Source organism: Lynx rufus, unplaced genomic scaffold (assembly GCF_022079265.1).
Source record: "Lynx rufus isolate CCGP_SWC_20201006 ecotype Redwood Valley unplaced genomic scaffold, mLynRuf1.p SCAF_2, whole genome shotgun sequence".
Lineage (NCBI taxonomy): Eukaryota > Metazoa > Chordata > Mammalia > Carnivora > Felidae > Lynx > Lynx rufus.
Genome location: NW_025814834.1, coordinates 190,213,008 through 190,236,702, shown reverse-complemented (window position 1 = coordinate 190,236,702; position 23,695 = coordinate 190,213,008). Strand labels below are relative to the sequence as shown.

Genomic DNA, 23,695 nt, shown 5'->3' with positions numbered 1-23,695 from the left:
GTAGCTTGATTAATGATAAAAAGACTCATGAGTGTTGATCCCATGGTATCTACTCTTTGTGTCTGGCTTATTGACTTACCGCTATGAATCAGATCTATGTGAATCAACAAGGATACATCTCGAAAACATTGTTGAGTAAAAACAAGTTGCAGATGTATGTTAAAGCCACCGGAGTAGTCAGTGCTGCCTACCAAGTACCTCTGGTTCCCCCATGCAGCAGGTGAGGCTGTGGGGCTTGCCCTGGCCATTGCAAGAAAATAGAAGCTTCTGGGTGGAAGCTGTAGGAGGCAGTGCATAACTGGCTATTTTTCATCTTCCTTTCTCAGTCTCTGTCGCCCTAGATGCCTTAGTGGTTCTTAGGAACAGAACCCCTTGTTGAATGTGTCCTGAAGTGAAATATAAATGTCTGCTGTGAGAAGGAGAAGGAGAAGGAGAAGGAGAAGAAGAAGAAGAAGAAGAAGAAGAAGAAGAAGAAGGGGAAAGAAGGAGGAGGGGGAGGAGGAGGAAAAGGAAGGAGAGGAGGAAGGAAAGGAGGGGGAGGAGGAGGAGAAGAAAAAGGAGGAGGAGGCAGAGAGGGAGGAGGAGGGGAAGAAAATGAAAGAAAAAAGGAAGACAGGGATCTAAGACAAAACTGTGGACCTCAGATGGGTCTGCTTGAAGGGCATAGTCATTTTCTGAGTGGGGGACATCCCTGGCAGTTTGAGTGGTTTTGTGCTTGGTTGCATGGATGGTCGCACCCTTGACTCCATCCATGAAATGCCGGAGGTGCCCCCAGGTATATGGCAACCTAAAACACTCTCTCCAAATTTCCAAACATTCCTGGGGGGGGTGATACCAGCCCCCAGAGAACCATGGATATAGAGGGGTCACCAGAAGTGGGGCGTGGGAGGTGCGGCGAGGGCCCAGATGGGACAGCTGGGCTGCGGGAGAAGAGAATCTGACGGGTGACACTACATGACCCTGAAGCGCTCAAATTGGATGTGACAAGCTGAGGGAGTGAGGAGGACATGTCTCACAGCCTGCGGAACAGAGCGAGATCATCCTGGAGGGAGACACATGAGCTGGGTACGGTAGTGACAAAATGCTCAGTGCCATGAACCACGGCCCATGGGTGGCATAGCACAGGATCCTCCGCCGATCAACAGAGCATGTTGTTTTTTCCCTCTAACACATGAGGAAACCGAGCTGGAGACGTGAGGGCTTGTCTGAGCGGAAGAGAGGTAAGTGGGAGGGGCAGGGAGGATGGACCTGGAAAGAGAGGGAGATTCTGGAAGAGAGCAGGTGGGACTAAATGGCAACCTGGATGGGACAATGGGGGGGCACCGATGCCCAGGCGGTAGGAAGAGAAGGGGACTCGGGTGTAACCTTCCACGTTTCAGCTGAAGGCCGACCATGTGGCAGAGAGACTCCAGCACGTAGCTGGAGATGTGAACTAACCGGGATCAGGGGAGGCTCCTGCCAGCTGTCCTTCCGGAGCTCAGGCTTCCCAGGGGAACAAGGGCAGCAGGGAGCCGCCTCGGGGACCCGACCTCCAGTCTGGGGGCAGCTGCTTCTCAGGGAAGAAGCAAACCTCTTTGTGCACACCAGCTATCACTCAGCGGCCCCTCAGGGCCTCACAGACAGTTCTTTTGCAAGGCGATTTTCTTGTTTCTTTTCTTTTCTTTTTTTTTTTTAAGAAGGCTTCATGCCTAGCGCAGAACCCAACGCAGAGCCCAACGCGGGGCTGAAACTCACAACCTTGAGATCGAGACCTGAACTGAGATTAAGAGTCGGACGCTTAACGGACTGAGCCACCCTGGCGTCCCTTGAAGCAAGAGGAAAGAAGGCAAGTCCCTGTGACCAGAAGCATCAATCCTTGGATGAAGTCTTAGGGGGCCTTTTAAGTACCCAATGATATGAGAACACAGAGACACAAGAGGGCGCTCTATTCAAATAGCAGGAGAGGAAACTGGTCTGTCCCCAGCTGGAAAGAGGGTCAGTATTTTGAAAAACCTTTGATCAAGTATTTCCCAATGGAGCCACTATTGGAATTCTGGGTGGGATGTTTCTGCCCTACAGGGTGGTATTCTTACCACTGCCATTTTTTGTCATCCCCAACCTCCTCGATGTCACCGTGACAACCCAACTCCCCAAGTTTTGTTTCCAAACACCCTCTGCTGACAGCCCCTGTTGGCCACTGCCACCGGGAACTTGGCCGCCTCTGTTTTCCCCAACCAAGAGAGGAGTCCAGCACCTCCCGCTTTGACCTTGTGAGTTCGGCACCTCCAGGTGCTAGGGAATGGCGGGCCCCCAGTGACACCCCGTGTTGGCTGGTGTCCATGAGGACTGTCCTTCTTGGAAGGTAGGTTTTCCCTCATGCCGTTGTCCCTTGGGACTGGGTACGAGGAGGGCTGCATTGATCACATTGGAGACACAGACACAGGACCCTGAGACAGACACCACAGGATCTGCTTACAGACACCCATATCCCGGGGAGCAAACACATGGTCACATAGAACACAGCTTGCACAAAACTTCCACAAAGCAAGTCCAAAACAAGGTACCCTTCCAGAGCCCAGCGGGCCCCAGAGTGTGAGTTCTGAGATGTTTGGATCATTAGGTTTCCAAAGACAAGCACCAAAGGTAAAACACCAGGGGTGATATTCCAAACACTGACCAACCGATAAGTCCTGGACCCTGACCAGTCAGAATGGAGACGGGTGTAGACAGCTGGTGGGAGCACTGCCTTCGTTATCAGCCCTGCAAACAGCCTGCGGGCAGAGCCCGAGTCCCCTGTGGGACACCAGGCAGGCCAAGGTGGCCGCTTGGGCAGGACAGAGGTGATTTTGGGGGGAACACGCACCAAGGTAAATGGCAGTCCAGACAGGACCTGGGAGACGACTAGCGGCCCCAATGCAGGGACTAGAAACCCAGCCAGCATCAGGAGAACAAAGGGGCTGGAGAAAGACCCAGACTGCTCCAGTCCTCAGCAGACGCCCCGTTCCCATCCCCCACCAGAGAGCCCGGCGTTCTGAAACCGAGGTGGTCTTCGAGTCCCACGAACGTGGCGCCTGCGGGCAAGCACCTGTGGGCACAGCCCCACCGGGAGAGATGCTCACCGCCGCTCAACACAGACGGTGCCACCTCTTACTCTACAGGAAGCAGAACCAAATATTGCAAACCAAACGTGATTCTTACCCTCCTTCGAAGATTTTGATCCTCGCTGGCTCCCCTCTTTTGGAGGCAGGAGCATCTTCCTCCGGCTTCCCTCGCTTCTCTTCTGACTTCTGCACTCTAGCTAGATCTTTCTGGCCTTCCGGGGAAACCAGCGAAGGGAGGTGAACCTGGCCCACCGCAGAATGACAAAATCACTGCTGTTAAACGGTAGTCATAGAACGGTGCCTTTGATGGCACTGCACGCTTACTCTTAACTGTGTGTAGCTCACTTACTCTTCCCTCGACCCTGTGCAGATGCGTTAGTAGCTGCAGTTTGCAGAAAGAAGGAAATGGATCCCCAGAGAGGTGAAGCCCCTTCTTCAAGGCCACGTGGTTAGTGTCAAAACTGGGACTCCGACCAGGTCCTTCTCCTGGGAAGACCAGGCTTTCCCACGGGAGCTGTGTTTGCCTTTCCTTTCACACTAGTCTAGGACCTTCTGGGGACAGGTCCTTATGCTGGTGTCCTTGGTCATGCCAGCACCCAAAACAGGGCCTGCCTCAGAGAGGATGGGTAAGGAATGCGGAGCAAATAAATGAAGACTCCATCCTGGAGATGAACTGGTCCAGTTCTCTTTTATAGATCAGGAAGTCAAGGTCACCCTCCAAGTTAAGGACATTGCTGGGAGCAGAGCGCAGGCGTCTCGAGGGCCCTGACCATGCTCACTGATGGGCATGCACTTGGAGGGGGGTGTGCAGGCTGTGGCTGGTAGTCTGAGGGAACCTGATCTTTTCACAGAGCTGTGGGCCCCAGTGGGGAGAGCTGGCTCATGAGAGCAACAGGTCCTCTAGACCCTCTGATGGCAGCAGCAGGTGGGGGCATACCCTTGAATAGGGAGCAGTGATGCTGGGCTGGGGGCTGGGGCCCACGGTGCCAGGAGTGAGATTCTCGCCCTCATTTATGCTGCTGTCAATCAAGGTCAGGTTTACAGCCAGTGGGAGAAGCAACCATGTCTCTGTGGGCGGGGGTGATCTAAGCCCCAGGCTCCTGTGGCAGCCATGACACCTGCCGCTATAAAGGTGGGTTGGGCTGAGCAGAAAGGTAGCTGGTTGGGCATCAGGGAATCTGAGTTTTGGCTCCACATGGGCTAGTGCGTGCTGCCTTTGGGTGGATTACTTCATCTTTCTGGGTTTAGCTCACCTCTGAGGGGATTTAGATCATCCTGAAGACCCAGGTCAGGGCCAATGCCTATGACTCAGTGACCCCCCTCCCCCCACCAAACAGTCCCTTCAGAATTGGAGATGGGAAATCAAGTGAGGCTATGGACCGCGGCTTTGGCAGCAGGCAGCTGACTTCGTGTAATACCCATGGGTTTCCAGAGTTGCTGTTCTCACTCCTATCTCAGCCTGCCATCTGGGCCACCCACAGAATGAGCAAGGGGCCTCCCCCAGGCCGATGGATGACTTCTCTCTCACAACCAGCTGTGATGTCTGGGCTAAGCTGGAGGAGGCTGGTTTGGGTGGCAATGAACCACTCTATCAGGAGACACTGCTGGAACGGAGCAGGTGGGCCAGGGCTCCATGTTGGCTTTTAAAGACAATAATACGATTGTCTTTCAATCATAAAAACGATTATTGAGTGCCAATGTGCCAAGTACTATTCTAAACACACTTTGTATATTTTAACTCACTTATCTCCACAGTCCTATGAGCTAAGTATTTTTGGTATCTCTAGTTTACAGATGAGGAAACCAAGGCACAGACAGAGTAGGTAGCTGGCCCAAGGTCACACAGCTAGTAAGCGAGGCAGTGGGATTCAAATCTGGGAATCCTGACACTGGAATCCTTATTCCTTCTGTTTGCTATATGTGGTTGTCAAAATGATCCCCAAGGAGAAAGAAGCAGGAGAAACCTGGGGAATGATTGGAATGTGGCTCCCACATGAACTTTTGTATAAGCTTGAGTTCCTCCAGGGCTTATGTACAGAAAAAAGTACCTATGACCAAACTCAAACCCGACAGGGTGACCTAGACCTTCATGAAGACAGTTTGGAAGATCTTTAAAATGCTAAGATAACCTGAAGGGCCTTTTCAGAGCTACTAACAGAGAACAGAAGCTACAAGCTCAGTACAGTAAAGAACTTCCTTGGAGCACTGTCCAAAGATAGGTTGGGTTGTACCAAGAGGGGGTGAGCTCCCCATCACGGGAGATATGCAAGCAGTGGCCAGAGAGAGAGAGAGGTGTAATTGTAGCAAGGCATCAAGCAGTGGGCCATGCAGTTAATATTAACGCACCAGATTGGCGCACTTCTGGCAGGAAATCTGCCAGTGAATCTGTTGAGTTATTCCGAGAAAAAGTTTGCAGGTTTCAGCTCATTTTATGAAAGCGGCATTTTAAGCAAAAGACTGCTGAACTCCATTAAGCTAAATTAACTCTTACTTTTTCGTAAATGGCCTTTTAGTATACAGTCATTATAGCGGGGAGGCAGCCCAGATCATTTGAAAGGGCTCTGGAGTGAGGTCTAATTTTGAATCCAGGCCCCGCCATGTCCCATGCAGCCCCGTACAGGTTACCTAACTTCTCTGTGCGTTGGCATTCTCATCCATAAAATGGTGATGTAGTACCCTAACTTTCAAGGTGGTTGTGAGGATGAAAGTGAAGTCTAGCACACCACTTGGCCCACAGCAGGTGCACGAGAAGCTGTAAGTATGAATATAAGTATAAAAGCATTTTGGGAGTAGACGTAGCCAGCAAGATACACAGGAGAGCAAATCAGTCATGATTTGCCACTTTATGGCAAAAGTGGAAATCTCATTTAGGGACGTCCGTAGACTGACAGGACGGTCAGAGAATACATCTGGGAAACAATCCTGTGAGGCATATCCAGTTGAGCTAAGGACAAACTCAGTGCACAAATTTCACTCAATGATAGAAGAGGAGGACGCAAACACAGGAGAAGTTCCAGAACACAGTTTTGTTCATTTATCTGTAAGATGAATTTAGTTTAGTGGATTTATGCCTGATTTGAGCAAAGCATCTGGCCTGAAGACACACTGATGAACATTTTAAAATTTGCAGTCACTTTTACGGCCTTCTTTCCTCAAATATTTGGAAGAAGAAAAAATTGAGTCTCTGGAGTCAGATCTAAGTGCAAATTCTGGGCTTGCCAGATATCTACCATATATGGCCTTGACTTCTCTCACCCCTGACCCTCGGGTCCCTCACCTATAGAGAGGGGATGGTCCTCCTGCCTCATAAGTAGAAATAACCACTGACTGGATTCAAGGGCCCAGCACAGCGCCTGGCACACGGAGGCTACTCAATCGACAGAACAATGTCAATCGGCCGACATGGCACGGCCGGGGTCCTTAGGCTGGCCTTATCAGGGTATGGAGCTGTTTGGGTATCTGAAGCAAAGTTGGAAATATCAAACTTCCAATTTCCTGAACTTGCAGGGGTCACTCTATGGCTCCTGGAGCAGCCTCAGATCAGAGGCAACGGAGGAGTACATGTGAACCCCTAGGGAAAGGTGCTGCCACACAGCACAGCTGTGAGTGATCTTGCCCCCTACTGGTGACGGGGAGCATTGCAGCCAACACTTTCTTTTCCAGCCAGCTCGTGGAAAAGAAAGAAGAAATATTTCAGGAGTTGTTTGTGCCAAATTCTAGAAATTCTGGGAGTGGGAGGATTCTGAGTGGTAACCAGAGAATGGAAATAGCAGGTGTAGAGAATAAGAAAAGCAGGAAAAGGCTGACAGGACAAGGAAGGAACGTGGGCAGTGGCATAAAGTTTTCAAATTGCTGCATACTTTCCCATCAGCCAAGGTTTCCGATTCAGTCTTTTGGAGATTTTTTTTTTTTTTTTTGTCCTGACTCAGACGGTGTCTTTGCTTTTACAATAGAAGCTACTAATGGGAAAGCAGGATCACTTTAAAGCTTACTTTATCGAAATGTATCTAGTCTGACGATGAGGGACACACAAAGAAACCCAATAAATATGTTTTCTCATACGGTGGTCAGTCACAGGAAATCTGCCCACTCGTTCTGCTCTAGTTATGCAAATAGAACTGGAGGAGAGTGCGCCTTTAAAAGCTCAGCACAGGCTTCAGCAATACAGCAAGGAGAAGGAGAACAAGGCAGACTTACCTCTGTCATGCGGGGCTTGCGGGAGCTGGATGGCACAAGCCTTCCTGTCTCAGGATGCGGAGCTGTGGCCATGGTATATGTTTCTTTGCTCACCTTCTGCTTAGACCTCAGGAGGGACAAAGCAGCTTTAGTGGAAACCCCCGGAAGGTTGGGGTTGTACAAACTTATGCACCAACCAGCGTAAACAGAGGACCTCCTATCTGCATGCTGGATGTGATTTGGCTTAATGTAGTTTAAATAGCACCAACTGACATTAGTGGTCGTGTGGAGGCTGGGGAACTGCAGTACCTTCTTTGAGTCCGTACCTTCTTGCGACTTGGCTGGTCTGGGGGACGTTTCTGACAGAGGCAGCGAGCTGGAAGGTGCCAGTGGAGGGAGGTCAGGTTGTTCCTTGGAATCTTCTTTCTTCACACTCAGTGAGGGCAGCCCTCTTCGGTGAGGCTTAGCGGATGGCTGAGCATATTCCTTCAAAGCCTCTGAGCCTGGGGCCGTCACGTGGGACAACGAGGAGTGAGGAAGGGGACTGATTTCCTTTGGGTCAGACGGATCTGAGGATAGGCTGGACAGTGTTTCTAGCTCCCTCCTGGCCTGGCCCTGGCTGCCCAAGTGGGATTTCTCCGGCCTCTTGCCGTCCTCCGTGCTGGTGAGCACCACGCTGCATGGTTTTACCAGCTCAAGTTTTTCATCTGCCTTGGAAGCCTCCTCTTCCTTCACCCTTTTTTGCTGCTGGGTTTCCATGGTAAGTTCAAGGCTGCCAGCTGGTGAAAGGACACGTTTGCTCCCCCCGACCGTTGAAGAACTCCCCTCCGGGCTCAGGACGCTCTCCGAGGACAGGGAGGCGCCTTTTCTTTCGGGCAATGTCACAGGCACTCTCAAGTATGGAGTCGGGAAACCTCTGCTCTGCTCTTCGCTCACCCCAGCCGACCCAGGCCGGACCTCGTACACATCCGTCCCACACACAGTTGTCCCTTTGCACGGGGGCTCCTCAAACTTGGGAAGAGTCACGGTTGTTGAGCTGCTCTGGGACTGGGTGACCAGGATCTGGGACAGGGTGGTGTACATGGCACTCCCGTAGGACGGCATGTTGGTCTGAATGCGGACGGGCACAACCAGGGATACCATGGTGTCTGGGCAGGCGGGCAGGGTCAGCGGGGGGGCTGATGTGGGTGCCGAGCAGCTGGCCGGGGGAGCCACGGGAGACAGCTGGACATCGCTGCTGTACTCTGTGCTGGGGGAGAGGCCGGCGGTTCCCGTTGCCAGCGGGGCCGGGCTGGTTTTGATCTGGGGCAGATGGCTCTCCACGTCGCCGGGGAGTGGAAGCGAGAACTGGGATTGCAGAGGCAGGAAAAATCCAGAAGAGAGTGCCGATGAGGCAGGGTACGGCACGGGAAGAAACGAAGGGGGCTGCCGGAAGGGGAGGCTGGCTGGGTGAGGCATGAGCTGGGGGAGGTGGAGCTGGCCCGGGTGCAGAACGGTGGGCTGGAGGGGCAGTGGCGGGGCTTGAAATAAGGAGGGAGGAAGCGGCGGCATGGAGTACGGGGCGGAGAGGAGGCTGGACATGGCCTGGGTGGAGAAGAATTCTGAAGACTGTCCTGGCTCGTGCTGCAAGAGGGGCTGGAAGGAGAAGAGGGAGACGGGTGGGGGCAGGTAGGGTTTCTCATGCAGGGGGAGCTGGGCAACGGGGTGGTGGAACGCCTGCAGAGCTTCTGTGTAGGGCGGAGTGGACCCCAGCTGGGGTCTGTCCTGCCCCTGGCTCTTGCCTCCCGGGTGCCCGCTGTGCGAGGTGGCCGCCGAGGAAATCTGGGGCAGTGAGCTTTTGGCGGAAGGCTTACTGCATGAGGGCTTTGGTTCCTCGCTCTCCTGTCGTCCCTTGGGGGCGGCCTCTGGCTCAGTTTCTGGAGGCCTGCTCAGAGAGGCCTGTCTCACCAAAAAGCATTTCCTTCTCTCTGGCGGGGCTGTGGGGGCCGCCGGGGCAGCGGGAGCCGCTGGGGCCGGCGCCGAAGAGCCTGTCAGGGACAAGCTGCCGTAGTCGAATGATTTGCTGCGTGTCTCGGTCATGTGGGCGGAGTGGGAAATGTTGGGGCTCTGCTCTGAGGCTGACCTCCGCATCTCTCGGGCGTGCGGGTGGTGGCTGGGGACGGTCAGCATGTGGGTGCCCAAGGGTTTGGGGCGCGTGTCGGACGAGAGCCCGGGGGCCTCGGCTTTCCCGTGGTCATCCCTCTCGAAGGAGGCGGAGCGGCTGGACCCGCTCAGAGAGACACCGCTCTCCTGGCTGGGGCTGCGAGACAGGGGCGCGGAGGACTCGAAGCTGGACTCCCCCGATGACTGGGCCATCTCGGCCAGGCGCAGCCTCTTCTTCTTAGGGGGCAGCTTCTCTGCAGGGAGCTGGGCGAGCGTCTGGCTGCGCTGGGGCCACTGGAATCCCTCTGTCTTCTCGGGCTCCTTGGGAGGTGGCTCAGGCTCCGTGTCTGGCCGGTCGGGCTCCTCCGTCACCAGGATCTCGGGGACCTGGATGTTGGGCTGGCGGACCAGCCTGGGCTGCAGGGAGTGGGCGGAGCGTCCGTGTGGGGCAGGCGGGGGTGAGGAGAACGGGGCCGGGGGCTTGTCTTCCCCTTCCAGGCCGCTGGGCTGCTCCAGGGAGTCGGACTTCTCGAAGGAGCTGGTGTGCTGGATGACGGAAATTTCTTTGGACGTTGTTCTCCTCTCCTTCCCTGACTCGAGACCAGACCCTGGCTTGGGAGTCCTCGGCGGGAAGCCCGCGGGTCCCTCCAGGGAGGGCACTGACTTACTCGGTTCTGCTGGTGACTTGGTGGACTCCGGGGGAAGGTTCCGAGCAGCATCGGAGGGCCCGGGGCTGCCAAACTGACTTTTAGTCGACTCAAAGGCAGGCGGCTCTTCCTCATCCCCGAGGCTCTTCTCCTTCCTCCTCTTCCTCAGCGGAGTGAGCTCCAAGGTGGTCCCCAGCTTGTAATGCATCATCTGGGACCAGGGCTCGTGCTCAGCCTGACTCTTTTCGGCTTCTGGGGACACGTGAGCACCTGCAGAGACGGGCTTTGTGATCTGCAGCTCCGAGCAGTAGTACTTCCTGTGGGCTTCGTAATTGTCCCTTTTCTTGTACCGAGCACCGCATATGTTACATTCATAGATCACCCCTTTCGTTTTCAAGCCCTTCTTGGTCTTTTTGGTGAGGTCACTTTCCTTGGGTTCCGGCTCGTCCGCGGGTTTGGAGGCTGTGTCTTTGCTACTGGGCCCGGCCTCCTCGGAACTGTACTCCCCTCCCAAAGGTAGTTCGATGGCCGGCTGGCGCTTGAGCATCCGGGGGTGGGAGGTAAGCACTTGAGTGCTGCGGCTCAGGGCTTCGGACTCGGTGACGTGGTCGTCGAACGAGTAGCTACCTCGGAAGGTGTGATGGGGGGTACTGAGGGTGCAGGTGGCGGAAGGCATTGAGTGGCTTCTCAGCAGAGGCACAGGGGGGGTGGTGCTGGGCGGGTGCTGGAGGCTCAGCAGTGATTGTTCGGGCTTCGTCGTTTTCTCACCGTGGGACGACAGGGGCTCCCGGTAGAGGCTGGATTTGGGGGACTCCATGCTGCTGCGCCTGGACAGCGAGCTCCTCCTCGGCTTCACGCTGTCTATCTCGCTGGTGTCCACCACGGCCTCGTTGATGGTGATGAGCTTGGTGATGTGCTCTATGACCTGCGTCCGGGGCACAGACAAAGGCACCAGGCTGGGCTTGTCTTCGGTGGACAGCGGCAGGAGGGGCTGCGTGGACGTGGCCGTCAGCATGGCGGTCCGCTGCCCGATCCGCCCGCACTTGCCGAAGATGATCTCGGCATAGGACCTGGCGTTGGTGTTCGGGGGGCTGACCTGCTGCTCGGCGCTCTCGGAGCGGGAGAAATATCCAGACTCCGTGCTCCCTTTGCTGCCCGGGCTCAGAAACGCCTGCTCGTCCATCACCTTTTTCCTCTCACTCAAGCGGAGGGCCAGCTTCTGCTTTATCGTGTGGGTGTCTTCGGGTTTCTGGCTCAGGGGGTGTTCGGAGGAGGGTTCCGAGAACGGGGTGGGGTCCTCAAGCGACGGGGCTGAGCTGGACTGGGACAAGGAACAGCGGTCGTGACTGGAGCCCTGGCTCCCAGAGCTGTACAAGCCGCTGGACAGGAGGGGGTGCTTGGGCCTGGGGGAGAGCTCTGTGGGGTGGGCAGACGTGGTGCCTGTTTCCTCTTCTGAGTCTGTGCTTTCCCCCTCGGTGGGCTCCTCGAACTCCTCCCCCGGGATCCTCTCCATCTCCAGCCCCGGGGGGTACATCTCGCCGCCCACCCCGGAGGCCAGGCCGGCTTTGATGCGGTGGGCGTGGGACTTCCTGTGCTTGTACAGGTTACTCTTGGTCTTGAAGGAGAAGCCGCAGGGGCCGCAGGGGTAGGGCCTCTCGCCCGTGTGCGAGCGGATGTGTTTCTGGAGCACGCTGGGCTTGGCGCAGGGCCGGCTACAGTACTGGCATATGTACTTGCCGGGCTTCTGCGGCTTCCTCTCCTTCTTGGGCGCCTCTTCTGGGGGCTTCAAGGTGACCTGGGAGGGACGGGGCACAAAGACTTTGGGGATGCCAGGCAGGTCCTCGGGGGGGATGATGGAAGCGTGGGAAGGCAGGAGCTGGCTTGGAGGATGGAGCCCAGGGGTCACGAAGGAGCTTGAGGGTCCAGGTCTCATGGGGTCGACCAGCTGCCACGCGGACCCCTCCAGGAGATGCTCCGGTTTGCCGGGCGACATGAATGCTGGTGTCAGAGGGTGCTGCGGAAGCTTCGAGATGGGGACGGAGGTTTCAATGGAGGACCTCTTAGGGCCTGTTTTCTCCTGAGAGCCTTCCCTAAGAACCGACGAGGGGCCCGGGAAGGGCTGCGGGGCGAGGAGCTCTTGGAGGGGGCCCTCTGGGGTGGCAGTCGTGCCGCTGCCTGGGTACGGGGCACTGGACGAAACACTGGCCTGCACGGCCTCTCCTTTGGTCAGCCGCTTCCGGGGACTTCCCTCAGCCTTCTTGGTGCCCTTGACACTTTGTTCAGGATCCATGACCTCCGCAGAGACTTCAGATGCTATTCAGGGAGGGTCGGGGCAGGCTGCATTTATGAATAATCCAAGTGTCCCAAGGAGGCGTCTGGCTTTGGCCACATTGGTCAAGAGCTGCCGGAAGCCAAACCCAAGATGGGCTTTGGGAGTTTTGTTTTTTGTTTATTTTATTTTTTTTGCGAGTGTCACTGGCTGCGAGCGGACTCAGAGGAGGTCATCGGGGCCCAAACTATTCACACTGGTGAGGCATGGCCCTCTACTTCGAAGACAGAAAATGCGCCAGCACCTTCTGCCTGAATGTCTGTCCTGGAAACGTCATGAAGGATGTCAACGTTGCCATCCTAGTGTTTCAGTTGGCAGTGGCAAATGGCCACCCACGAGTCCCCTGTGTGCTATGCGAACGGTTGGAGGCTGGAGACATCTGTGTGCACGGCCCGATCATCCCTGGTCCCCGCACTAGACAAGCCACGCTGGGCGCCTCGGGCAGCTCCGGCCGGCCCCTGCTCCCCTCTGGTCCCGTGTTGGAGATCAGTGGCCGCAGAGGGGAATTCACGCTCTTCTGTTTGACAAAAGCACACACACAGAAATACACACACAAGAGAAGAGACAGTTACTGCAACTTATCCACGGCCCGTGCAGCAGGAGTCTGTGAGATGTGCTGATATCCCTACAAGGTTAACCAGGGAGGTTCGACCAGAAGTCACAGCCCCTGACTCTAAGCACCCAAGCAATGGTCCGAACCTCCCTCACCCGCATTCACGGTGGTGTTGGGTGACTCGAATGTCACCTGTGGTGTTCGGGGAACTGCAGGGCAGTTGGGGATGGGAGGCCTCTGAGGCAGGGTCAGCTTGCGAAGCCTCAGCTGCCCAAGCTGTAAAATGGGATAATATCAAGTCCTGCCTCAACTGTGCTTCAGGGCCGTGATGGAGTCCAACATGTTAGTGGATATAGATGCCACGAGACAAAGGTGGGTTTGTCCTACAGCTGGTCCTCCTGTGGTGCAGGGGGAGGTGCCGGTGTGTTATTCGGGGATGAGCTTTCCAAGGGATAGGTTTTTCCCTGGTTAGCATTATTCTCTCTCTGGCCCTGGGCTCTGAAGGTGGCCAGGAGGGGCACCATTCACGGCTTGCGTCTCCCTTGCTGACCCAAGCCTGGGTTTCATGCTGAAGGTAAAACCACCACCCCAGGCTGTGGAGGCTCACAGTCTAACACGGCCATGACTACTCCATCAAGAAATAGCTAGGAGGATCATTCTGGCAGGTTCCTCCAGTTTTTCCTAGCAGTCAAAGAGGAAAGGGAGATGTGGTCCGTCACAGAGTCCCTACAGCCAGAGAGGAAGAAATATCTAAGTTCTTTGCAGGAAGCAAAGTCTTGCTTGAAAACAGCTTTTTCATGTGCACTTCAGACAGGGGCAGTGAATGGTGCACAAGGTCACCTCCGTCTTCAAACGACATCCCCCCGGCAAACAGGGTGACTGACTTTTGCCAACAGAAGGTCACAACGCAGCCAGGGCTGTTCTTTGAGCAAGTCAAAGGCCTCCTGTAACTCAGGCAGAGGAGGCATCCTCACAGGGCAGGCTGAGTGTGGGGAAGGCAGACGAGTCTCGTTTCTCATATCACCATCAGTAGGGCGGCCAGGTAAGATATCACCCAAACTGGGGCATTTTTGAGAGTGAAAGAGGCACTATTACCAACTACGGAGCAGCAATGGGAACCAACCAGGGCCGTCCCAGGCAAGCTGGAACAATGGTTCCCTTATAATCAATAGTCACCTTTGTGACTCAAACCAGGCACAAGCGCTGTCTCAGGGTGTCTGCTGCAAACTTTTCAGCTTTGCTCTGGGGGCTGAAATCCCACTATGGCCTCCTAATGGATTCTTAGAGATTGCGTGTCTAGTCAAATCCCCTCACTTGACACATGAAGAGGTTGAGGCTAGAAGGATAATGTGATTTTCCCTTAATCTTGCACAGGGATGGCAAGCGGGGCCAGAACACCCTGTGCCTCCCAACCCCTGGTCAGGGCTCGTCCCTCAATGAATAAATGCCCTCTACGCCTTCTGCGGCTCAATGGACACAGCAGTCTATGGCTCCATGTTCTATGAAAGCAATGGCTTGGCCCCAAGGGGCATGGCCATATCCCTGGAGAGTATCTGCAGGTGTCTAGCGGCTTAACAGCAAAGGAGGTCTTCCGGCTTTCACTATGACCTTGCTGTGGCTGCTGGAAAGGAGAAATGGGGAGCCCAGCGAAGGCTGAGAAGACCACCATGATGGCATTACCCAGGGCCTCGCTTATCTAACCTAAGTTAGGACGAGGCAGAGAGGTCATTTGTAGTGCGGACAGAGAACTATTCTCCTGGCTGGAACTCCTGGGCCTGGTTGCACCTGGTGGGGACCCTTGGGTGCTGTGTGTGGATCATAAAGGGTCTACTATACTTACTGTTTCTATTGACCCATTCATGCAAGGATGTCAAAGCATCCCCCAAATACTAGCTACTGGTAAGCTTTGCTTCTTCCGGTGGATGGATGGAACCCTGTGGCATGACTGAGTCTGAGTGGGGGTCAGTTGGCCAAGGAGGACACTAACATTGTTGAGCCCTATGGTCCTCCCTTCTCTCCAGGGGTAGGTGGGGAAGCGTCCCAACGGCTGAGGTTTGGAGCAGCTCGCAGGCCAGGTAGGAAGGGTGGGTGGATGAGGAAGACAGTTAGGTGACTGTTGTGTCATCAGGTGACTCACTGGGCCGGCACTACATGCCCAGGGTCAGCAGCCAGCCTCTACCTGTGAGCTGGGCCTGGTGCTTTTATAGAGAGGGCCCTTCTGCCCGCACTCTCTGAGGGAGGAGCGACCAGGGCATGTCCACACCATGGAGTCAGTAAGGCCTGTGAGCCGGAAGGCCCATCCTTTCCCTCTTCAGCAGGGTACCCGAGCCACGGGGGATGATGACCAGTGCAGAGCCACACTTGCCCTCAGGTTCCTGGGCCAGTGCTCTCTGCTGCCTTGATTGTACCTCATGGCAGGTCTGAGTTGCTTAATACAAGGGGCAGTGGGAGGGGGCAGCTGGAACCACGGGTATAGACATGGGGCAAACCTTCGAGAACTAAGAAGGCTTCAGTCTTGGAATGGACTGCAATTCAGACCGGCATGAACACTTTCTTAACATTTTAACTCCTTTAGAAGGCCCATGTCTTTTATTTTTTTAGTGTTTCATTTATTTTTTGAGAGCGAGAGAGAGAGAGAGAGAGAGAGCACAAGTTGGGGAGGGGCAGAGAGAGAGGAGGACAGAGAATCTGAAGCAGGCTCTGTGCTGACAGGCTGACAGCAGTGAGCCCGACGCGGGGCTCAAACTCATAAACTACGAGATCATGATCTGAGCCAAAGGCAGATGCTCAGCTGGCTGAGCCACCCAGGCACCCCTAGAAGGACAAGTTCTAATCACTGTGACCAAGTGACACCAAGAAAATGAGAAAATGGTTCTTTTATCCCTTCTATGCTGAGGGTACGTGTAAAATTTTAATATAAACTATCAAAGTCATGACATAAGGTCAGAGGCAGAGGGTTTTGCTGACAGGGTCCAGGAGCCTGGCTAACTGGGGCCAGAGGGAGGAAAGGCATCACCTGATGATGGTGGCAGAATGGCCATGGGGTCCGTGTTGTCTGCCACTTAGGCCACAGCCCTCAGAGAGCTCTGGCTTAGAAACCAGCTTCGAACCACAAGGAGAAACTGAGCTTCAAGAGCCAGCAAGTTAGCATATCAGACAACTCAGCCTCCACTTCTGGAAGCTTCCATAAGTCTAGCTGTCAGCTCAACAGGGAAGAGAGCAGGGTGCTGGGGCTGGAGACCCACAAAGCATTAGAATATCCTCTGCAGACTCGTGTAAGTGTAACCACATGCTAAATTCCTAGAAGGGGAAATACTTGGCCAAGAGGAATTTACCCTGAAGCTTTTGCTGGGTCCTGACAAAGAGCTCTCCCCAAGGCACAAATTTACACACCCGCCAGTTGCGTGTCAGGACTGTTTCTCCAAACTCCTTCCTACCTAGAATATAACCAAACTCTTTAACATTTCCTAACATGAGAGGCAAAATAGTTGTGTTAGCTTCCTCCTGCTGCTGTCACAAACTATCACAAACAGTGCCTTAAAACAACCCAACTTACCATCTTATGGTTCTAGAGGTCAGAAGTCTGACATGGGTTTTCACTAGGCTAAAATCAAGGTAGGGCTACGTTCCCAACCTTCTTCTCGCCAGGGGCTGCAGGGAAGAATCGCTTTTATTACCTTTTCCCACTTCTAGAGCCTGCCTGCATCCCTTGGCACAGGGTCCCTTCTGTCCTCAAACCCATCCAGCAATGGCGGCCATATCCTTCTCACACTGAATCATGAATGCTGACTACCCTGCCTCTCTTTTTCCCTTGTAAGGACTCTTGTAATGACATTGGGCCCACCTGGATAATCCAGGCTCATGTCCTACCTGTAGACTCTTAATTTAATCACACATGCAAAACTCATTTGGCCACAAAAGGTAACATACTTACAGGTTCAGGGATTAAGATGTGTGACATCTTTGGGGGTCATTATTCTGCCGACCACAATGATATCTTATTTTTCTTACATCTGTGTTTCTTGATGTCTAGTGAAGCTTAGGGTTCTGCATAAACTTATTAACCCATTATTTCATTCAGGGGATTATCTTTCATATCCTTTGTGTATGTTTCTAAAAATTATATTTTTCTTACTGGTTTATGTAAACTCTTTAGATACTGGGCATTTTCATCCTTTTTATAACTAACTGCAAATATTTCTATCTAGCGGTAGTCTTTAACTTTTCTCAACAGAAAAGTTTGGTTTCTGGGGCGTCTGGGTGGCTCAGTCGGTTAAGCGGCCGACCTCGGCTCAGGTCATGATCTCGCAGTCCGTGAGTTTGAGCCCCGCGTCAGGCTCTGTGCTGACAGCTCAGAGCCTGGAGCCTGTTTCAGATTCTGTGTCTCCCTCTCTCTGACCCTCCCCTGTTCGTGCTCTGTCTCTCTCTGTCTCAAAAATAAATAAACGTTAAAAAAAAAATTTTTTTTAAATAAAAAAAAAAAGAAAAGTTTGGTTTCTACATGGTCAAATGCAGAGTCAATCTTTCCCTTTTGGACTTCTAGATTTCACGTCCAAGATTATTTTCTAGAATGTCACCTGATTTCTTCTGGTTCCTCTATGGTTTAATTTTTTTCTTTCCTCCCTCTGCCCCTCCACTCTTCTGTTTCTCCATTCCTCACTCCCTCCATCCTTCCCTCTTCTGCTTACTTCCTTTCCATTGGATCTTGGTTCCATTTGGCATTTATTTTTGTATAAGGAATGAAGGAGGGTCAAGCTTAATTTTTTTCCAATACAGGTATCCAGTTGTCCTAACATCATTATTGATGTTAAGACATCAATATTCAGAATCCACCTCACCCCTCTGAAATGCCCTGGGACATTTTCTAAAAGCACAGGTTCTAACCCCATTCCAGATCCACCAAAACAGAAGCTCTGGGAAAAGGGCCCCAGAATCCACATTTTTACAAATCTCTCCATGTAACTCTGACATACACTGTTCTTTTCTACAGAAAAACTCCTCTAAGTGCCTCTTAAAACTAATCACCTTGCCTCTAGGCTCCCAACCTTCCCCACAACACCCCACCATTCACTGTGGGAAGAGAAATCTCTTCAGTTGCCAACCTCACCCAGCCTTTCCCTCTGTCAAGAACTCTCAATAGCTCCCCACTGTAGGGAGATTTCAGCCACGGGCATGTCAGCTCCAACAGGCCCCACCCCACCTTCCCAAGCCTTCTCTCTCCACCCTGCAGTTTTCACTGTGCATCACCTCTAACTGGCATGCTCTTGACCTCTCTGCGTTTACACACTGCTGTTGCCCAGGGAACAGGGAAAGGAATCTGAATGCTAATCCCACAGAGGAGTTAGGGAATGCTTCCCAGAAGAAGTTGTGTTTGAGCTGGGCCTTGAAAGATGGGGAAAATATTGATGGCTAGATTTGGAAGGAAGGGATTCTAGTCTAGGAGGGAAGTACAACATATGCAGAGCACGGGAGGCTGGAACATTGCCACAGGGAATGTTGAGTTTGTGGCCTCTGCCCCAGCCAGGGCTTTGGGGCTCCTGAATCCAGAGTGTCTGGGCAAGGACCCCACACTGTGCTGGGGTGAGTTCAGGGCACAGGCAGGAGCTTCCACACATTCCCTCCCATGTCCTAGAATAACAACAACAAAAAGGCCCAAACTGTGAAGGCTCAGTTGTGCCACACATCTTGTAAGTGAGCTGGGGTTAGTACTGGCCCTCGGCCCTTGGAAAGCAGGTGGAGGGCACAGTCCATCCCATTGGGTGGCCAGAGGCAACTTCTTGGCTGGATCAGGTTTTCAGAGCAACCACACACACATGCACGCTCTGGCCTGGATTCACTCATGGAAAATAGGTACTACCAGGGTCTGACGGACTGCCTATGTTGGGATGAAGTTTTCCACTAACCAAATTTGTCAGCTAGGGGGGCTTCCTTAAGAAGCCCAGGATGTCAGGCCTGTGGCTTAACCAGTTCATCAGCATCTTCCCAGCAAACCTGTCTCTCCCAGACTGGACAGAGACTAGGCATTATTCATCTTCCTATTTCTAGTGCCTGGCACTGGCCCCAGCACTGAGTAAAATATTGAAAATATTTTCAAAATACTTAAATGAGCATCTACCATGTCCCCAGGCTATACTAAAGATTAACATATTGATCCTCACTCAGGTCCCCGTTTTTGCAGATGAGAGGACCAAGCAAGGCTCCACGAACTGACACTCATTGCTTCAGATAACACAAGAAAGGGCAGAGGCAGGCTTTGAACCCCGAGAGCAGACTGCCACCCAGCAACCCCCCCCCCAAGAGTGCTGACCTTGATCACAAGGGCCCAGATGGATTTCATCTTCCTTTCCAGAGCCCATCCAGGAAGTCTTCCTGGTTAACTACAGCCACCTCCATTTGCACCAAATTCTCTTCCCCATGTGTAAACCACTCTGCATGACTCTGTTCACTTCAGGGCTGCGTTTCTTGATAAATGCTTTCCCTCCAGTGAGTAGTACATTATTCACTGTCTGGGAGGCTCCCAAATCATTTCCCTTGGATGACTGTGGTTTCTGCAAGCCTACTTTTCTCTCTCCTCCTTCCTAACCCCAAAACCCAGACAGGGCTTGGAATTTCTGCTCACTGGTCAAAGAGCAAAGTCTATTCATAAGAAAGAGAAACCTAGGCATTCCCGGGTGAGTTACACCAGGCTGCTGCTTGTATTCCTGTTAGAGCACCCAGGGACCAAGGTGGAACTGACATCAAAGGGCAGACAAGGTCTCCAGCAACATCCCTGAGGAAAGCAGGAACATGTTTTACAGTCAAGACCAAGAAATAATGCAGACAGAACTCTGCTCCATTAGACCCGGGGAAGGCCAGACTTAGTCCTGAGTATGTGTGGTTGTGACAACTCAGGCATGAGTCCTAACCAGTGTCCTGTGTCTAGGCTGACAGCTGAACTCGTATCATGTGTTGGGGCTTTCCGCCTGTTCCACACAATAGCTCTATCAGGCAGGGACCATTGCCATTCTCATGTTACAGATGAGGACACGGGCACAGAATCACGAAGCTGGTAATGGCACAGCCAGAACCTGAACCTGGGCCATTGGGTGATCTCTGCAGTAGACACCCTTTAAGGCAGCAGAGTCCTGGAAGACAGAACTTGGATTCCAGTCATAGTCCTAACGCATGGGTAAGTAAACGCTATTCTTAGCAGCCTTCCTTGCCATCATGTGGGCTGGCCTTGTTAAGAGCTTTGTTTCCCCCTTTTATCTAGAAAAGTATCTACAATGTTTAAGTCTTGCACCCATTGACATTGAAAATGAACCGCAGTCAGGGGCTGTAGTCTGGCCTCCGTAAGGGTCTGGTGAACCCCCAGATGCTTGTAGTTCATTAATCTTCTAAGTTCTCTATTGTTATAAATCTTGTTATCTATCCACTTACCTAACTCAGCATTTATGTATATCCACCTTGTTTGGTAAAGATTAAAAGAGGTTTCTGGATGCCGGTGAGAGCTGGTGAGCCTCTGAACTTAACTCGACCTGCTTATCTAAGTGGTCCAGGCAGTACTTGCGGGTCAAAGGGCTTAGGGAAGAACGAGCCTGAATCGAGAGCCGGGCCGGGTAGGGCAGACTTGTCTTCTGGCCATTGCGTTCTGCCAGTCTGTCATCAACACTGCCTAGGAAACACCTGCACTCCACATTTGGCCGTGGCCTGCTCTCTCATTAGTTTACAGCAGGTCTCTAGCTGTCCCTTGGATGGTTTTTTTGTTTCTACACAAATGACCATGGTATAAAAGGAACTCTTGTCTACAAGCCTCCTGGGTTGTTAAGGTTCTTTGGTCTACTATGAAGGGCAATTGATAGACTACACTATAACACACACACACACACACACACACACACACACACACACATTATAGAATAAACTATATAAAGAAAAATGACCAGGGAGACTGGGCAGCATATATGGTGCATTCTAAAATTGGACAATGACAAAAGTAGGGACTACCTGTGGTCCATATCATTCTTGCCCACATGGCAGGATGAATGTAACTGTACTAGCAGTGATATGGGAGTTACAATGATCATCTTACAACTCGTTTGTTCATTTATTCACTCAGTCTGCAAGCATTACATGGGCCTTCTCAATGCCAGACCAGCAATATGAAAACAGACATAAATTATAGACTTTAAAGTTACAGTAATCAACACAGTATGGTACCAACACAAGGAGAGACCAAAAAAAAAAAAAAATCATCAATGGAAACAACAAGGTAATGAAACAGACCCCCTCATATATAATTACCTGATTTGTAACTAAGGTGCTATTATATTTGGTGGGGGAAATAATAGTCTTTTCAACACATGGTGCTGAAACAACTGAATATCTATGCAGGAAAAAAAAATGAACCTTGGGCCCTACCCCTACCATACACATAAGTTAACATGAAAAGATGATCAGCCTTGATACAAAAGATTAAGTGATAAAGCTAATAGAAGAATACACAAGAGGGGCGCCTGGATGGCTCAGTCGGTTAAGCGTCCGACTTCAGCTCAGGTGATGATCTTGCGGTCCGTGAGTTCGAGCCCTGCGTCGGGCTCTGGGCTGATGGCTCAGAGCCTGGAGCCTGCTTCCGATTCTGTGTCTCCCTCTCTCTCTGCCCCTCCCCCGTTCATGCTTTGTCTCTCTCTGTCTCAAAAATAAATAAACTTTAAAAACAAAAAATTAAAAAAAAAAGACTACACAAGAATATATTATCATGAACTTGGGGCCAGCAAAGATTTCTTACACAGTTTACAAAATGCATAATCACATCATCATAAAGGAAAGGATTGGTAACTTGGGCCTCATTAAAATGAAAAACTTCTGCAGAAAACTTTCTGAACATTGGCAAAATCCTCAGAGCCAAACACCCAACTTCTGTTCATCAGAACGTAATAGAGTAAAAAATACAAACCACAGACTGGGAGAAGATATTTGTGATACTTATTCAACAAAGGACTCATCTAGAATATAGGAAGTCCTAAAAATGAGTTTAAAAAGGCAGACAACCCAATTAAAAATGGCCCAAATTAACTCAAAATGTATCAAAGACCTAAACATAAGAGCTAAAACTATAAAACTCTTAGGAGGAAACATAGGGGGAATACTTCATGATATCGGATTTAGCAATGATTTCTTGGATATGACACTAAGAGAACAGGCAATCAAAGTAAAAATAAGCTGGATTTAATCAAAATTTAAAACTTTTGCGCAGGACAGGACATAGTCAACAGAGTGAAAAGGCAACCTATAGAATGGGAGAAAATATTGGCAAATCATATATGTGAGAAGGGGTTAGTATCGAGAATACATAAAGAAATCCTACATCTCAAGAGCAAAAACCAAAAAACCAGATTAAAAAATGAACAAAGGACTTGAATAGACATTTCTCCAAAGGAGATATACAAATGGTCAACAAACAGGAAAAGATGTTCAATATCACTAATCATTAGGGAAATGCAAATCAAAACCATGAGATATCACATCACACACATTGGGATAACTACCCTACAAAAACAAAAAACAGAAAATAACAAGTGTTGGCGAAGATGTGGAGAAATTGGAACCATTGTGTACTGTTGATGGGAACGTATAATGGGATAGCTTTTATAAAACCGTACGGCACTTCCTCAAAAAAATTAAAAGCAGGATTACCATATGATCTGGCAATTCCACTTCCGGGTATAAACTCCAAAACACTGAAATCAGAGTCTCAAAGAAGTATCTGTCCACTCATGTTCATAGTAGCATTATTCACAACAGCCGAAAGTTGGAAATAACCCAAGTGTTCACTAGGGATGAATGGATAAACAAAATGTGGTATATACATCAATGGAATATTATCCTGTCCACCTTAAAGTGGAAGGAAATTCTCACACATTCTACCACGTAGATGAACTTTGAGGATATTATACTAAGTGAAATAAGCCAGTCACACAAAAAGAGAAAGAAGTCAGTCACAAAAACAAACAAACAAAAACAACAAATACTGTATGATTCCACTTATATGAAATACTAGAATAGTCAGATTCCTAAAGACAGAAAGAATGGTGGCTGACAGGGGCTGGGAAGGGGTTGGAAAATTGTTGCTTAATGAGTATAGAGCTTCAGTTTTGCAAGATGAAAAGAATTCTGGAGATTCATTCACATTGCACAACAATGTGAAAATCCTTAACACTACTGAACTTCAAAAACAGTTAAGAAGGTAAATTTTATGTTATATGTATTTTACCACAACCTTAAAAAATGGCAAAAGGTTTGAACAGGCATTTAAAAAAAAAGGTTATCTAAATGGTCAATAAGCATATGAAAAGGTGTCAGCACCATTACTCATTAGGGAGATATAAATTAAATCTACCCCCCCCCCGCCCCCGCTCACCAGAATGACTAACACGAAACAGACAAAAGGGTACCAAATGTTGGCAAGGATGTGGAGCAACTGAACTCTTCTTGTCCACCGTTGGTGGGAAGGTAAGTAGACACAACCGCCTGGACAACTGATAGGCAAAATCTTCCATGCCAAACACACGCCCGCCCCATGACCCCAAAATTCCACTCCCAAGAAGATATCCCACATAAGTGCATATATCTATCCATCATAAAACACAAACGAGACTGTTCATAGTAGCTTTATCCATAATAGCCAAAAACTAGAAGAAACCTAAATGCCAACAACGAATAGAATGGATGAATAGATTGCAGCATATTCATACAAGAATTATTACATAGCAATAAAAAAGAACAAAGT

General features: G+C 51.1%; 1 protein-coding gene across 2 annotated transcripts in view; it reads right to left on the bottom strand.

Moving 5' to 3' along the window:
- The window catches only part of HIVEP3 (HIVEP zinc finger 3), a 99,016-nt gene that overhangs the window by 50,520 nt on the left and 24,801 nt on the right, over positions 1-23,695 (bottom strand). For both annotated transcript variants that reach the window (XM_047082769.1, XM_047082770.1), the window contains exons 2-3: positions 7,278-12,891; positions 3,178-3,323 (exon numbers count right to left, since the gene is read on the bottom strand). In XM_047082769.1, coding sequence (XP_046938725.1) covers positions 3,178-3,323; positions 7,278-12,335 — 5,204 coding nt within the window. In that variant the 5' untranslated portion in view covers positions 12,336-12,891. The remainder of the gene's footprint in view (positions 1-3,177; positions 3,324-7,277; positions 12,892-23,695) is intronic.